We start from the raw sequence: 15,289 nt of genomic DNA on the forward strand, positions 1-15,289 counted from the left end.
GTTAACTTCAGTGCCCACACTGTATTTATTTATGGTTATTTGTTAAATCAAGTACTGTTAGACATGAAATAGGAAGTGTTTAACATAAATGTTATGGCTACTCACCATTGTAGCTCGCTCCTGGTCAATGATACGAGCCTCTTCTTGCAGTGGAAAACTTGCAGCCAACAAACACCGTGGAACCTAAAGGAATGAAATTAAACATTAACATTTCGCCTCGACCAATTTTCACACGTACAACGCAACGCGGCTACACTTCTGCTATTACAAACGTAAATCTCCTTAAACACAATGAGTGTTACTTACCGTGTACGCTCTAGACGGTCCAGTTGCAAGCAGAAAATAAAGATATTTCTGTTGATAATCGTCGCTGCTCAGTGGCTCACGGCCATCGCGCCAACAGATTTGAATTTTGGCGGAGGTTCGGGCAATTACGTCATATCCGCGGCATTTGACTGCGACGTAATACCCGCTTATCTGAAACGGCAGTTAAAAGTAGAGTTACATCAAGTTTTCTTGGAACCTAAACGAATGAAAGAAAACTATCATTTGGCCACAACCAACATTCACAGATACAACACAACGTGCGGGGTTGAGGTTAAAGATTGAGTGAAGGGCCCTCGTTTTAAACTACTGTTTTGAAAAGGAGTGGGAACAAGTAAGACGTATTTAATTTATTTAATGGGAAGTAGTAAGACTTATTAAATTTATTTAATCTACTTTTCTTCCCAGGCAAAATTTGATGTGCTGCAATTCCAAATTTCCAAAGTGAATGAAGGAATGAAGTCCTTTAAATTATGATTTTGTATAAATACTAGGCATTAACACAAAATCGACGGCACAAAATGGGCAGACTTTACTTGTTTGAAAAGGACTGGTTACAAGACAGACTTTTTTAATTTATTTAATGGGAAGAAGACTTATTTAGTTTAATTGATCTATTTTTGTTCCCTGCCAAAATTCGATTTGCTGCAATTCCAAATTTCCAAAGTGAATGAAGGAAAGAAGTCGTTTAAATTATGATTTTGTTTAAATACTAGGCATAGACACAAAATCTACGGCACAAAATGGGCAGACTTTACTTGTTTGAAGAGGACTGGTTACAAGACAGACTTTTCTGATTTATTTAATGGGAAGAGGACTTATTTAGTTTATTTAATCTATTTTTGTTCCCTGGCAAAATTGGATTTGCTGAAATTGTATTTTGCCAAATCTCGATTTGAGACCTGATAGGAAGTATTAAACGCTTAGTTAAATCAATACAAGTTGGTAATAAGAGCGAGTAATGTTGGTTGAACCGATGAATGAAGGTTGAAAGCAATTTAAATTATGACTTTGTATAAATACTAGATATTAACAGAACATCTACTGCGCAAAATGGGCAGAGTTTACTTGTTTGAGAAGGAGTGGCTTATTCAAAACTAAGATTTATGTAATCTGTTTGTTCCCAGGCAAAATTGGATGTGATGCAATTCCAAATTTCACCACATGATGGTGCCCAATTTTGACTTCATAGGACATATTAAACACTTAGCTTGTTATTATGTTCAAGGTAATCAGATTTGTTTATCATTCTAATGGCCTCTTCAAAACTATTCTGGATTACTACTTTGGATCTATTCTACATTACTTGGCAACAACATACTCTGTAACAGATTGGGCAGTATAATCACATATGTTAACTTGAGAGTGCCCACACTCAATCTACTTATCGTGATGTGTTAAATCAATTACTGTTAGACATTTATTTGTCTGATAATCTACCAAATCTTTGAATTGAAGAATTTGTGATTTAATTAATAGCTTGTTCAGGGTAATCAGACTTGTATATAATTCTAATGGCCTTCTTTTGAAAACTATTCTGAATTACAACTTTGGATCTTATATTACTTTGCAACAATCTACTCGGTGACAGATTAGGCAGTATAATCACATATGTTAACTTCAGTGCCCACACTGTATTTATTTATGGTTATTTGTTAAATCAAGTACTGTTAGACATGAAATAGGAAGTGTTTAACATAAATGTTATGGCTACTCACCATTGTAGCTCGCTCCTGGTCAATGATATGAGCCTCTTCTTGCAGTGGAAAACTTGCAGCCAACAAACACCGTGGAACCTAAAGGAATGAAATTAAACATTAACATTTCGCCCGGACCAACATTCACACGTACAACGCAACGCGGCTACACTTCTGCTATTACAAACGTAAATCTCCTTAAACACAACGAGTGTTACTTACCGTGTACGCTCTAGGCAAAATTGGATGTGATGCAATTCCAAATCTATCTGAAACGGCAGTTAAAAGTAGAGTTACATCAAGTTTTCTTTTTTAATCAACACAATCATTTACAACCGTTGACCAGAAAGAATCGTCGAAATTCGACGTCCCCCACAAACGCCACGCTCACTCGCTTTTCAGGGCAACAAAAGTACTTCTTTTTAAAAACGATGAGTTGTACTTACCGTGTACGCTCTGGACGGTCCAGTTGCAAGCAGAAAATAAAAATATTTCTCTTGTTAGTCGTATGTTACCATCCGCTGTGTCTTTGTCAACATCGCCGCCATTTTCCTACTTCCTGCTGCGAGCCACGCCCACGGATTTAAATTTGGGCGGAAGCTCTTTCCATTGGCGTCGTTTTCGCGTATAGCAAATCCGATTGGTTGGGAAGGGGGCACGGTTATGCAGCCGAGGAGTCCTGTGATCGGTGGGATGTAAAGTAGGCGTCGACGTCACGTCCGCGTCACGTGACCACGACGTGGCAGACGTCAAATAGCAACCGCTGTTTTGTTTAGTAGACTTACAGTTGTTATGCATTGACATAATGGCGCACACACCAAATAGATTTAAATAAATTAAATAATTCTTCTGCCCACTCTCTTTTAAACAAGTTAACTCTCCCCGCGGATTTGAATTCCGGCGAAAGTTACGCCCATCGACGTCACGTATGTCACGTGACCACGACGTGGCAGATGTCATATAGCAACCGCTGTTTTGTTTAGTAGATTTACAGTTGTTATGCATTGGCATAATGGTGTGCACTCAAAATAGATTTAAATAAATTAAATATTTCTTCTGCCTACTCCCTTTTAAACAAGTTAACTCTGCCCACGTCCATTGACGTCTTGTCTGCGTCACGTGACCACGACGTAGCGACGTCATATAGTAACCGCTGTTTTGACCAGTAGACTTAGTTATTATGCGTTGACATAATGGCGCACTGGTTAGCATGGCCACCTCTTAAGCATGATGATGCGGGTTCGACGCCTGATCAATGTTAGCATGGAGTGAGCTGAAGTGCATGGCGCTGAAGATTTGAATCTTTGAAATGCGCTGAGGTCTGACATATCAGGCAGAATGGTTTGCCATCACGTTCAACAAAAAATAGAAACTTTCCCACTCTGATTAAAACGTCCTGTGTTCATCTACGTATTTTCGTTTTGCTGTGCATCTTTTCCCTGCCATTTCGAGAGCCCAATTGACACTCATAGTTTAAAGAAATGTGTTTGCCCATCCTACTTTGTGGAATTTCACCACATGCGCTTTTGACCAAAATACCAAATTGAACTCAAGTGAAGCCAACACGCACAACCCCCCCCCCCCCCCCCCCCACACACACACACACACACACACACAAATGTTGATATGAACATAAAAGAGCCGCATGCGGTTCGGGAGTTGCGGCTTGGCCAAACCTGTACTATACAACTTTATTTGTATAAAATTTTCACAACAGCTGTCACACAAACAAAGCGGGAAAAACCGAAGACGTGCGTGTTCCGCCCACGCTGGATTTATTTGCACCTTTGAAAAGACACCGTATTGCCGCAGATGTGGCAAAGAGTACTTTTGGGCATCTGAGACGGAAGGATGTCCAAAGCATCACGTCACCTGCTCTGGTAGGCATGGTGGTGGGACGTTGAGGTCAACCGCTTTGGGGTTGGCTGACTCTTTGATCGCAGGATGCCACACACTTGAAGACAGAAGCAGAAAAGCAGAGCTAAATGCAAAATGTACTCACCGGTGATTCCAATTTTTTTCCCCCCTGAAGAAACAGCTGGACGGGTGGCCCCGGCTGGCCAGTGGGACTCTTGTTATTCTGACCCTTTTTAGTGCGCGTTTGGGGCAACAACCGTTTTTTGTGGCGCTCTCTTCTGGTTCAAAAGTGCCCTGCATGTGAATTTGCTTTTCCTGCCTTCTGATTGGATGAGCGCCGGTGTGACGCGGTGCCTCTGTCACCGTGGCGGGGGGTATACGTTGGCATCGGAGCGTCTGCCAACGTCTGAGACCGGCTGGCAGTGTATCGGAGGTGTCGAGTGCGGTGCCGCTGGAGCTCACTCACCAGCTGGTGTTGGGGCCACAGAATGAAGGCCAAGGAGAAGAATAGAAAGAGAAACAGAAACTTCTCCTCCAATTGTTTGATTTGTCTCTTCTGAGCTTCGATGAATTCTTTCAGCTCTTTGTTCCTCTAGGACGGACAAATGGAAAGTGGCATTCAAAAGCCAGTAAGCGTGCAAGTAAGTGCCGGGCTGGCTTTGGGCCCTTACCTGTTGCGCGCTGTGCAGCAGATCCATTCTCTCTTGGAGGATGCAAGCGTCGCGCTCCCTCAACTCGCACATCAGGGCTCGCTTCCATTGGTCCACGGCGCTCCTAAGCTCTTCTCTCTGATCCGCCGTCAGCACGTCATTCACGCCAGCGTGGCTGGCTTTTTCGCCGTCCGTGGCGGGGCAGTCCCGCTGCGGTAGCGCCTCGTACAACATGGCCTCCAGCTCCAGGATCCTCTGGGCCGCAATCCTCGTCCATCAGTGGTCCGGCGGGAGATTTGAGGGCGGCTTACCTTATGAGCCTGGTCCATGGAACACTTCCTGAAGTCCAACTCTTCATCCAGGTAGCCCTTCTGCTTGCAGAACATATCCTAGCACAGCTCAAGGTCAGAATTGTTGGGGCACATTGCCGGAGTTCCCCTTGGCTGATGTCGCGTGTCTGTCTACCTTCTCACTTTCAATGTCCAACATCTTCTGTTGAAGTGCTGACTTGGTCACTTTGATGTATTCTAACCACTGAGGAAAGGCTGCTGTCACATAAGCAGAATGCGAGAGCGTGCGTGGACGTGCGCGTTACCTTCTCGGCTAGGGTGAGAAGGGTCCTGGCGTGAATCACGACCACCTGCTCCTCGTTGGTGAGATTCTGCAAGAGCCCAAAGGCACAGCGTCAACAAGCTTCTTTCAGCGCAAAGCCTTCCAAAAGTCACATTTGAGCCGCCGAGTCTCGTGGAGTGCGAACATAAGGAGTTCGACATACACTTACGGCGTTATAGCCCAGGATGTCCAGCTTCTTCATCAGATCACTGATGACGATGTCCGGGGGAAAGGCGCAAGGAGCAATGTAAGGTGTTCTGGGACCTCGGGTTAAGGTTAGGGTTGCGAGGGACGCCTTACGTACGCTCACGCCCTCGGCCTCGCAGTAGATCTGCAAAGGGCTGAGGCCGTCTGGGAAACGGACTTGCAGAAACTTCAAGACGGGGGAGCGCCACTCCCTCTCCTGAAAGGCAGAGGCATGCATCCGTCCGTCCGTCCGTCCGTCCGTCACATCTCTGGCCTCAACACGCTTGTGCGAGTCTTCCCACCTCCAGCTCCAGGATGCGGAACTCAAGCAGTTCGTTTTGGTCTCGGATATCCTGGATGTGCTCTTTCAGACGCGCTTCTTCCGCCTCCATCCGCCTGACCTGAAAAGACAGTCAGACCTCATCTGCGGGGCTTCCCGACAGGTGTGACGCCAAGCGACTCCGCCCAGCGCCTTTCTTTCCGTCACCTTTTCGGCCAACTGCTGATTGCTCTGACGCAGCAGCTGCTTCTCCTCCACCCACTTGACATTCTAGAAGAGACAAACGCGTGGACAGCTTTGGAATGTTGTGTCATTTTCATCCACAAATTCTTTGGTTGACTGGAAAATGACATTTGCTTTTCTCCGCATTTTCCCAGCCACGTTCGGGGGGGGGGGGGGGGGGGGGGTTGGTCCAGTAATGCCAGACGGATGAGTGACTGAAGAATGTAGCTATTTTGTCTGAGAAAAAGGTGTGCTCATTGATGAGCTTACCTGTCCTTGTTGCTTCAGCGCTGACTCCAGATCTGCTACTCTGCTTTGATAGTGACCCATTTCTACCATCAGCTTTTCTCTGGTCTGAAAGGAGGAGGAGGGAGGCTCCTCCTCCTCCTTTCAGACCAGAGAACACCCGAGGCTGGGTGAGAACGGGGAGGCTGCGACCCGGCCGGGGGTTGCGGGAAGGGGCGCCACCTTGATCTCCTTCTCGGCGTCGTAGTCCCCTTTCGCTGGTCTGGGCTAGCAGAGCGTAGGCTCGTTGCAGCGCTTGATATTCTTGCGTCAGCTGGCGGTAGCGAAGCTCCGCCTCTTCATGCACACACCAATGCAACACAGCACTAGTACCAGAATCAGTCAGACCGGCGACAAAGCACCCGCGACGCAAAGACGAGTCCGATTCCAGGCTGAAGAGGAATGTTTGGTGCCAATACGCTGGCAGAAATGGCGGGCTACCTCTTCGGGTTCCGTGTCGGGGGTTCTGTCGGTGTGAAAAGACAAGGACGATCCGTCCGAGTCCACCAACACGTCTTCGTCGTAGCCGTAAAATGTTTCGATGACCTGCGGGCGCGGAAGCAAACATCTCTCTGAACAAACTGAAGCGACACCTCACGATGAATCGACGAGAGGAACGATAGCGAGAAAAAGGCCATTTCATCTTGCGCAACACCAAGCAGCCGCAAACAAACAGACTCACCTTGCAGGACCTCACGCTTTGTTCCTCCTCAGAGATTCTCGACGTCGGTATCGTAGCAGCAAATCTCTCTCCTGTCGACACAAATAATCCGCCTTTGAGATTCTTTGGATGCAAAGGGAACGAACGGCTCCGGCGCAGAAACAAACGCGACTCACAATGACATTTCTGACATGAGCTCCTGTCTCCAGAGCCTGAAAAACACGTCACCGGCGATGATTGGAGGGACGCTCGTCTTTTCCAAAAGTGACAACTACAGGGTGTGTCAGGGTTTTCCAGATTATCTTTATCGTATCATTGTGTTGCTTTGACTTTGACTGCGACCTGTAATAAATAATATTATTTATCCCTTATTTATCCCTATCGCTTATCCCTTCCTACACAAAGTCGTAAAACACCCCTTGCTATGTTTTGACTAGAGGTCAAGGGCTTCCTCTATTCAATCCACTCTTACACCCACCCTGTTTCTCTTAATTAAAATGCTCGTGCAGGAGCCGAGAGTCAGACTTCATTCGTACAACGGATGGACTCTCCACCTGCAGGTGTCCAAAAGAACTTACTTGTCTCCCGTGTGGTTCTTGCAAAATAAGTTGGAGCGAGCGCAACTCTAACAGGGTGCATTTTGCCACTAGCTGCCTACGGACAATGACGTCGCGCTCGCGGCTCATGGTTGACGGGCTGAGCAGCCGGGCAAGTCCGTCGTTTTCAGCGCACAGCGAGTGGCAAAGGCGCTGACAAAACGGGAGCTTTGAGCTGCTGAAAACGGCAAAACAAGTCTAAAGCGTGTTCAAACGCGTGCGCACAATGCTCCTGCTTGAAAGGTCGGAATTTAAGGGGCCAATTTTTTGGATGGCGGCCGCCGGCCAAGCTTTGGACGGAAAAGGTTTCCTGGCGACAGCGAGCGAGCGCGGCGCTGCTGTACGTGCACCGAGTCGCCTGCCTGAAGACCTTGGACAAGTCGTCGATGATGTGCCGCTGCTCCACAACTTGAAGGAACTCCATTTCACCGTCCTGCTGGCCGCAACCGCGGTCCAGGTCATTGAGCGAACTAGGCCTTCTCTGTGGAACACAAATGCAGTGGACTCTGTTGGCACGCCGCCGTTGTCCGCGTCGACTTACCAAGCTTGCCATCTCCTCGTTCTCCTGGGTGACAAAGCGCACTTTGTTTTCAAGGCGACACAGCACCAGCGAGAGTTCTTCATTCTTCCTGCTCAGGCGTTTGTTTTTGTACAGGAGTGGCAGAAACTGGCTTTCTGTTTCTCTCAGTCGCTTTAGCTGCAAGCATGAAGTGCGGGATGTGAAAGACGCACAACACGCGGGCCAGAACGTATCCATTCCTTTTGCATCGGTTTGAACGGAATCGTGGCTTTGGCTCCCAATAAAAGACATCTACCAGGCAACCGACTCGCCGCGCCGCTCAACTAATAAGCAAGCGCAATGGGTGCCTCGCTGGATGGCGCGCATCAAACGTAGCGCAAACCTTCAAGCGTGCCGTCAATAAATTACCAGTTCATTGCGCTCTTCAGAAAGCAGGGCGTTTCGATCCTCCAGTTTCCTGATGACTGCGCTGAGCTCAGCGATTTTCAGATGAAACCGTCGCGTGTCCCGATCCTCCTGAGACTGAAAACGCCCCGCAACACACACACACAAGCACTCGTTCAAAGTTCAAAACTGTTTTTGTGCTACCTTCCTCCAGCAACGAACTAAGTCATGCGTACTGCAAGTGTGTGATGAGGTGGCTTACGCAATGAAGAGGATTGCTAGTAGCGGCGTTGACCCCACTTCCAGGGTAGTTTAGGCCCGCCCTTTGGGAATCCCTCAGGGCAGCGATCTGCTGCTCGGCAGCCTGAGTCTGCAGCTGAAGGCGGTGGACGTGGCCGGCCCCAGGGCTTCATCCAAAACACTAACCGCTCTGTCTTTCAGCTTGATCTCATCCGTCTGGATGTACAAAGGGGGAGCGCTCAGGCAGGCGGGCAAACTCATTTGCCAGAATTGTGACAAAAACAAAGAGAGCAACCGGCCAATTTTTTTCTGGAATCGACTAGAACACCTTTGCTGTGACAAAAGCGAAGCGAGCAACCGGACATTTTCTTCTTGTGAAATAGAATAGAATAGAATGCCTTAGGTGTCATTGCACTGCAGGTATACAACGAAATTGGGAACATAGCCACGCACCGCGCATCTGATCAGTCCTACCAGTCGGCGGATCTCCCTCTCGCAGTCTCTCTTGGTTCGGCTCAGCTCCTCCCGATGCTGGTGATGAGCCGATCGGAGCTCGGCCGCTCGGGACTGCCAGGCCTGCTGGGCCGCTGCCAGGGCTTCTTCCGCGCTCCTGGTGGAGGCGACACCGCTCGGTCTCCCGACACCGCCGCGTCTCCTCCACCTCCGCCAGCAAAGCGCCCCCCCTCCTCACCTGAGCAGACATTGCGCCACACCGGGCCGTTGAGACCGCAACGGAGCGCCGCGACGCTTACTGGGGACAAGCTACACAATACGGTAGCGGCCGCATCGAAGCCCGACGTGGCGTGCGGATAGTCAGACACGGATAGAGCGGATCACCTTGTCCATGGAGCCGTCCCTCAGGCTGAGGACCAAGGCATTCAGTCGCTGGATCTCTCCATCTTTGATTTTGATCACTCTCATCAGCTCCATTTCATGCTGCCGCAGTAATGTCTCCCTGGTAATGGCTAACTCTTTCTGCTTCTCCTCATGGAGTTTGCTTTTGAGTTCCGTCATGGCGGCGGTGGCACGGTGGTGCTCCGCCCGCAGGTCCTGACTTCTCTCTCTCTCCAGACAGCTGACCTGACATGACTTAGACTTAGACAAACTTTATTGTCATCTTGTCTGCACATGGTGCATACAAAACGAAATTCCGTTGCATACGTCTTACAACAAAGTAGTGATATTGCAGTTGAATAGAAGTAACATATCCTATGAAAATATATATATATACATATATACTATATATATATATATATATATATTAAAAATAAGTATAAAGTGCAGCAGTGATAATTATGCAATAGTGCAAGTAGGCAAAACAGTATTCAAGAGTGTGCAGAGGAATGCTAAACCATGTATTAAACTTCTATTTAAAGGGTTTATACAAGTTCAGTAAAGTTGGTAGTGCGAGATAGTGCAAGATAGAGGTCCGTAGTGTCATAAAGTACAGTTCTGTGAATGTGTGATGCAGAGTTCAGTTTAGAGCTCAACAGTTCTAGTGTTCAACAGTCTGATGACAGCAGGGAAAAAGCTGTTGCAGAACCTGGTGGACCTGCAGCGGATGCTGCAAACCTCTTCCCAGAGGGCAGCAGGGAGAACAGTCCATGGTGGGGGTGTGATGGGTCATTGATGATGTTACGGGCACGGGACATGCAGCGCTGAGATGAAATGTCCTGAATGGAGGGAAGAGGAGCCCCTATGATCCTCTCTGCTGTCCTCACCACTCTCCTCACGTTCTTCCAATCGGAGGCGGTGCAGCCTCCACACCACACAGAGAGACAGCTTGTCAGAATGCTCTCTATGGTGCTCCTGTAGAACGTCCTCATGATGGGTGGGGGCAGGTGGGCTCTCCTCATCCTCCGCAGGAAGTACAAGCGCTTCTGTGCCCTCTTGACCAGTGCCGTAGTGTTCATAGTCCAGGTGAGGTCTTCTGTGATGTGGACCCCCAGGAATTTGGTGGTGCTGACCACCTCCACAGCTGAGCTGTTGATGATCAGTGGAGCGTGGTGAGGCTGTTTTTTCCTGAAGTCGACGATGATCTCCTTCATCTTCTCCTCATTCAGGATCAGGCTGTTTTCTCTGCACCAGCCCACCAGCTGCTCCACCTCCTCTCTGTAGTCCAGGTCGTTGTTGTCTCTGATGAGCCCCACCACCGTTGTGTCGTCTGCTGACTTCACGATGTGATTGGTGGTGAACCTGAGGACGCAGTCGTGTGTCATCAGGGTGCACAGCAGGGGGCTCAGGACGCAGCCCTGAAGGGAGCCTGTGCTGAGGGTGATGACATCAGAGGTGTTCTGTCCGACCCGGACTGACTGAGGTCTGTTGGTGAGGAAGTCTAGCAGCCAGTTGCGAAGGGGGGTGTTGAAGCCCAGGTGTTCCAATTTTCCTACCAGATGCTGTGGGATGATGGTGTTAAACGCTGAGCTGAAGTCCAGGAACAGCCTCCGCACATGGGTGTTCTTCTCCTCCAGGTGAGCCAGGCTCAGGTGAAGAACGGAGGAGATGGCGTCCTGAGTGGAGCGGTTTTGCCGGTCGGCAAACTGGAACGGGTCAAATAATAGGGGGAGTCTGGAAACGATGTGACCTTTAAGCAGCCTTTCGAAGCACTTCATCATAACCGGAGTCAGTGCAACAGGCCGGTAATCATTAAATGAGGTGATTTGAGGTTTCTTCGGCACCGGAATGATGGAGGCAGTCTTAAAGCACGCCGGCACTGTGGCTTGGCCCAGCGAGGTGTTAAAAATGTCTGTGATGACCCCAGCCAGATGACTTGCACATTCCCTGAACACACGCCCAGGAATGTTGTCGGGGCCAGGGGCCTTACAGGGGTTGACTCTCCTCAGGGTCTTCAACACATCGGCGGAGTCAAGGCAGAGTACCTCCTCTTCCTGATGGGGGACAGTTTTAACTGCTGGAGTGCCGTTTAGTGCCTCGAACCTCCCAAAGAAGTTATTTAGACCATTTAGAAAGTCAGCATCAACTACACCCACCGGGGGGGGGGGAGGGTGAGTTGTAGTCTGTAATCGCCCGTATGCCTTGCCACATACTCCTGATGTTTTTGACGTCGTGGAAACGATCCTGAAATTTTCGACTGCGGTCTCGCTTCGCTATCCTGATGGCACGGTTCAAGTTGGCTCTCGCTGTCCTCAGTGTCTCCTTGTCGCCAGACTTGAAGGCAGAGTTCCGCGCTCGTAGCGTTTGACGTACCTCCTCAGTCATCCAGGGTCGTTGGTTGCCCCGGGTGATGATATTCTTAGTGGTGCTGACGTCCTCGGTGCATTTGTTGATGTAGGCTGACACAGTCATGGCACACGCATGTCTAATCTACATCGGGAAAACTGGGAGGGAGGGAGGCAGGCAGGGAGGCAGGCAGGGAGGCAGGCAGGGAGGCAGGCAGTGTCTGTCTGTTGAGGTTTTCACCTTGTTCTTCTCCTGCTGAAGTTCTAACTGGACGTCCATCAGTTTGGTTCTCAGCTCGTCATTGGCGGCCTGAAGGGCGTCCGTTCGCTCCGCCTTGGCCCGCCCTGCCGGAGCTCGTTTGGACATCTCTTACTCGAGTCTCGCCCGGTCGTCAGTCAGAGATCACAACATTTGTACCTGGAGAGCACAAACGCAGCGCTGTTTTCCACTGGCTTCGAACTCAACTTCAATCGGTACCGTAACTTACAACATCATAAACATAGAACTAGCTTGACTTATTCATTGAATAAATGCATTTGGTTCTTCAAAACTGCATCACGCAACATAGCGTGACCGAGACGGCCGTTATCCACCTGCGTGAAGTTATTTGGTGAAATGAATGAGATGTTTAAGACACCATCGTTCTGTCTCTATGTAGATGAAGGGAAATAATCGATTGCTGAAGGTCCAAAGGTGTTGTGATAAACAAATAAACATATTAGTGATTAGTGACATATTTGTGATAAACATATTAGGCAGGATAATCACATATGTTAACGTGACTGCCCACACTGTATTTATTTATGGTTATTTGTTAAATCGAGTACTGTTAGACATGAAATAGGAAGTGTTTAACATAAATGGAAGACGAAAGGGGTACTCACCATTGTAGCTCCTGCTGGTCAATGATACGAGCCTCTTCTTGCAGTGGAAAACATACAGCCAACAAACACCGTGGAACCTAAAGGAATGAAATTAAACATTAACATTTAGCCTCAACCAACATTCACAGATACAACGCAACGCAAACTACACAAACGTAAATCTTTTTAAACACAATGAGTTGTACTTACCGTGTACGCTCTAGACGGTCCACTTGCAAGCAGAAAATAAAGATATTTCTGTTGATAATCGTCGTGTTTGTATCCGGTGTCTCGCTCAAGGCCATTGCGCCCACAGATTTGAATTTTGGCGAGAGTTCAGCCTATTGACGTCATTTCCGCGGTGTAATACCCGCATATCTGAAACGGCAAAGTTAAGAGTAGAGTTAAATAAAGTTTTTAGTCAACGCAATAATTTACAACCGTTGACCAGTCGAAATAATCGTCGAAATTTGGCGTCTGTGGCTGGAAGCAGACGCCGAGTTCGACATTCCTCCCAAACGCCACACTCCCTCGCTTTTCAGGGCTAAAAAAAAACAGTTGTAATTACCTTGTACGCTCTAGACGGTCAAGTTGCAAGCTGAAAACAAAAATATTTGCCTTGTTAGTCATCGTGTTACTAACCGCTGTGTCTTGTTTGCCAGAACTGCCGCTTTCCTACTTCCTGTTGCAAGCCACGCCCACGGATTATAATTTTGCCGTGAGTTCCGCCTATTGACGTCATGTCCGCGTCACATGACTGCGACGTAATATTATCTAAAACTGTTTGTGCGGTATTGTGTTGTTCTGTGCGGTATTGTGTTATTCTGTGCGGCGTCGTGTTGTTCTGTGCGGCGTCGTGTTGTTCAGTGCGACGTCGTGTTGTTCAGTGCGGCATGGTGTTGTTCAGTGCGGCATGGTGTTGTTCAGTGCGGCATGGTGTTGTTCAGTGCGGCATAATGTTGTTCAGTGCGGCATAATGTTGTTCAGTGCGGCATGGTGTTGTTCAGTGCGGCATGGTGTTGTTCAGTGCGGCATGGTGTTGTTCAGTGCGGCATAATGTTGTTCAGTGCGCCATAATGTTGTTCAGTGCGGCATGGTGTTGTTCAGTGCGGGATGGTGTTGTTCAGTGCAGGATGGTGTTGTTCAGTGCGGCATGGTGTTGTTCAATGCGGCATGGTGTTGTTCAGTGCGGGATGGTGTTGTTCAGTGCGGCATGGTGTTGTTCAGTGCGGCATAATGTTGTTCAGTGCGGCATGGTGTTGTTCAGTGCGGCATGGTGTTGTTCAGTGCGGCATGGTGTTGTTCAGTGCGGAATGGTGTTGTTCAGTGCGGCATGGTGTTGTTCAGTCCGGGATGGTGTTGTTCAATGCGGGATCGTGTTGTTCAGTGCGGGGTGGTGTTGTTCAGTGCGGGATGGTGTTGTTCAGTGCGGCATGGTGTTGTTCAATGCGGCATGGTGTTGTTCAGTGCGGGATGGTGTTGTTCATTGCGGCATAGTGTTGTTCAGTGCGGCATGGTGTTGTTCAGTGCGGCATGGTGTTGTTCAGTGCGGCATGGTGTTGTTCACTGCGGCATAATGTTGTTCAGTGCGGCATGGTGTTGTTCAGTGTGGAAAGGTGTTGTTCAGTGCAGGATGGTGTTGTTCAGTGCGGCATGGTGTTGTTCAATGCAGGATCGTGTTGTTCAGTGCAGCATAATGTTGTTCAGTGCAGCATGGTGTTGTTCAGTGCGGCATGGTGTTGTTCAATGCGGCATGGTGTTGTTCACTGCGGGATGGTGTTGTTCAATGCGGGATCGTGTTGTTCAGTGCGGCATAATGTTGTTCAGTGCAGCATGGTGTTGTTCAGTGCGGCATGGTGTTGTTCAGTGCGACATAATGTTGTTTAGTGCGGCATAATGTTGTTCAGTGCGGCATAATGTTGTTCAGTGCGGCATGGTGTTGTTCAGTGCGGCATGGTGTTGTTCAGTGCGGCATGGTGTTGTTCAGTGCAGGATGGTGTTGTTCAGTGCGGCATGGTGTTGTTCAATGCGGCATGGTGTTGTTCAGTGCGGGATGGTGTTGTTCAGTGCAGGATGGTGTTGTTCAGTGCGGCATGGTGTTGTTCAGTGCGGAATGGTGTTGTTCAGTGTGGCATGGTGTTGTTCAGTGCGGCATGGTGTTGTTCAGTGCAGGATGGTGTTGTTCGATGCGGGATCGTGTTGTTCAGTGCGGCATGGTGTTGTTCAGTGCGGCATGGTGTTGTTCAGTGCGGCATAATGTTGTTCAGTGCGGCATGGTGTTGTTCAGTGCGGCATGGTGTTGTTCAGTGCGGCATGGTGTTGTTCAGTGCGGCATGGTGTTGTTCAGTGCGGCATAATGTTGTCCAGTTTGCCATAATGTTGTTCAGTGCGGCATGGTGTTGTTTAGTGCGGGATGGTGTTGTTCAGTGCAGGATGGTGTTGTTCAGTGCGGCATGGTGTTGTTCAATGCGGCATGGTGTTGTTCAGTGCGGGATGGTGTTGTTCTGTGCGGCATGGTGTTGTTCAGTGCGGCATAATGTTGTTCAGTGCGGCATGGTGTTGTTCAGTGCGGCATGGTGTTGTTCAGTGCGGCATGGTGTTGTTCAGTGCGGCATGGTGTTGTTCAGTGCGGAATGGTGTTGTTCAGTGCGGCATGGTGTTGTTCAGTGCGGGATGGTGTTGTTCAATGCGGGATCATGTTGTTCAGTGCGGGGTGGTGTTGTTCAGTGCAG

At 48.7% G+C, this 15,289-nt stretch overlaps 1 protein-coding gene and 2 long non-coding RNA genes across 3 annotated transcripts; all 3 read right to left on the minus strand.

Moving 5' to 3' along the window:
* Positions 1-4,344: 4,344 nt before the first annotated feature.
* LOC148378122 (janus kinase and microtubule-interacting protein 3-like) lies at positions 4,345-6,242 on the minus strand (the record flags this gene model as incomplete). The annotated part of the gene is made up of 9 exons (XM_088367994.1): positions 6,099-6,242; positions 5,814-5,876; positions 5,629-5,727; positions 5,310-5,543; positions 5,124-5,189; positions 4,994-5,062; positions 4,840-4,917; positions 4,550-4,783; positions 4,345-4,470 (listed from the first exon to the last, which is right to left on the minus strand). Coding segments are annotated over exons 1-9 (1,038 nt in total), but the record flags the coding sequence as incomplete, so codon positions are not given.
* A 392-nt stretch (positions 6,243-6,634) lies between these two features.
* On the minus strand, positions 6,635-7,005 carry LOC148378123 (uncharacterized). The gene is made up of 3 exons (XR_015856147.1): positions 6,951-7,005; positions 6,796-6,866; positions 6,635-6,659 (listed from the first exon to the last, which is right to left on the minus strand). It is a non-coding gene; the product is annotated as an uncharacterized LOC148378123 (long non-coding RNA).
* A 72-nt stretch (positions 7,006-7,077) lies between these two features.
* Positions 7,078-8,809, minus strand: LOC148378124 (uncharacterized). The gene is made up of 3 exons (XR_015856152.1): positions 8,537-8,809; positions 8,299-8,412; positions 7,078-8,067 (listed from the first exon to the last, which is right to left on the minus strand). It is a non-coding gene; the product is annotated as an uncharacterized LOC148378124 (long non-coding RNA).
* Between the last annotated feature and the right edge of the window lie 6,480 nt (positions 8,810-15,289).

Source organism: Syngnathus floridae, unplaced genomic scaffold (genome assembly GCF_059516105.1).
Source record: "Syngnathus floridae isolate MCC-2025c unplaced genomic scaffold, RoL_Sflo_1.0 HiC_scaffold_63, whole genome shotgun sequence".
NCBI lineage: Eukaryota > Metazoa > Chordata > Actinopteri > Syngnathiformes > Syngnathidae > Syngnathus > Syngnathus floridae.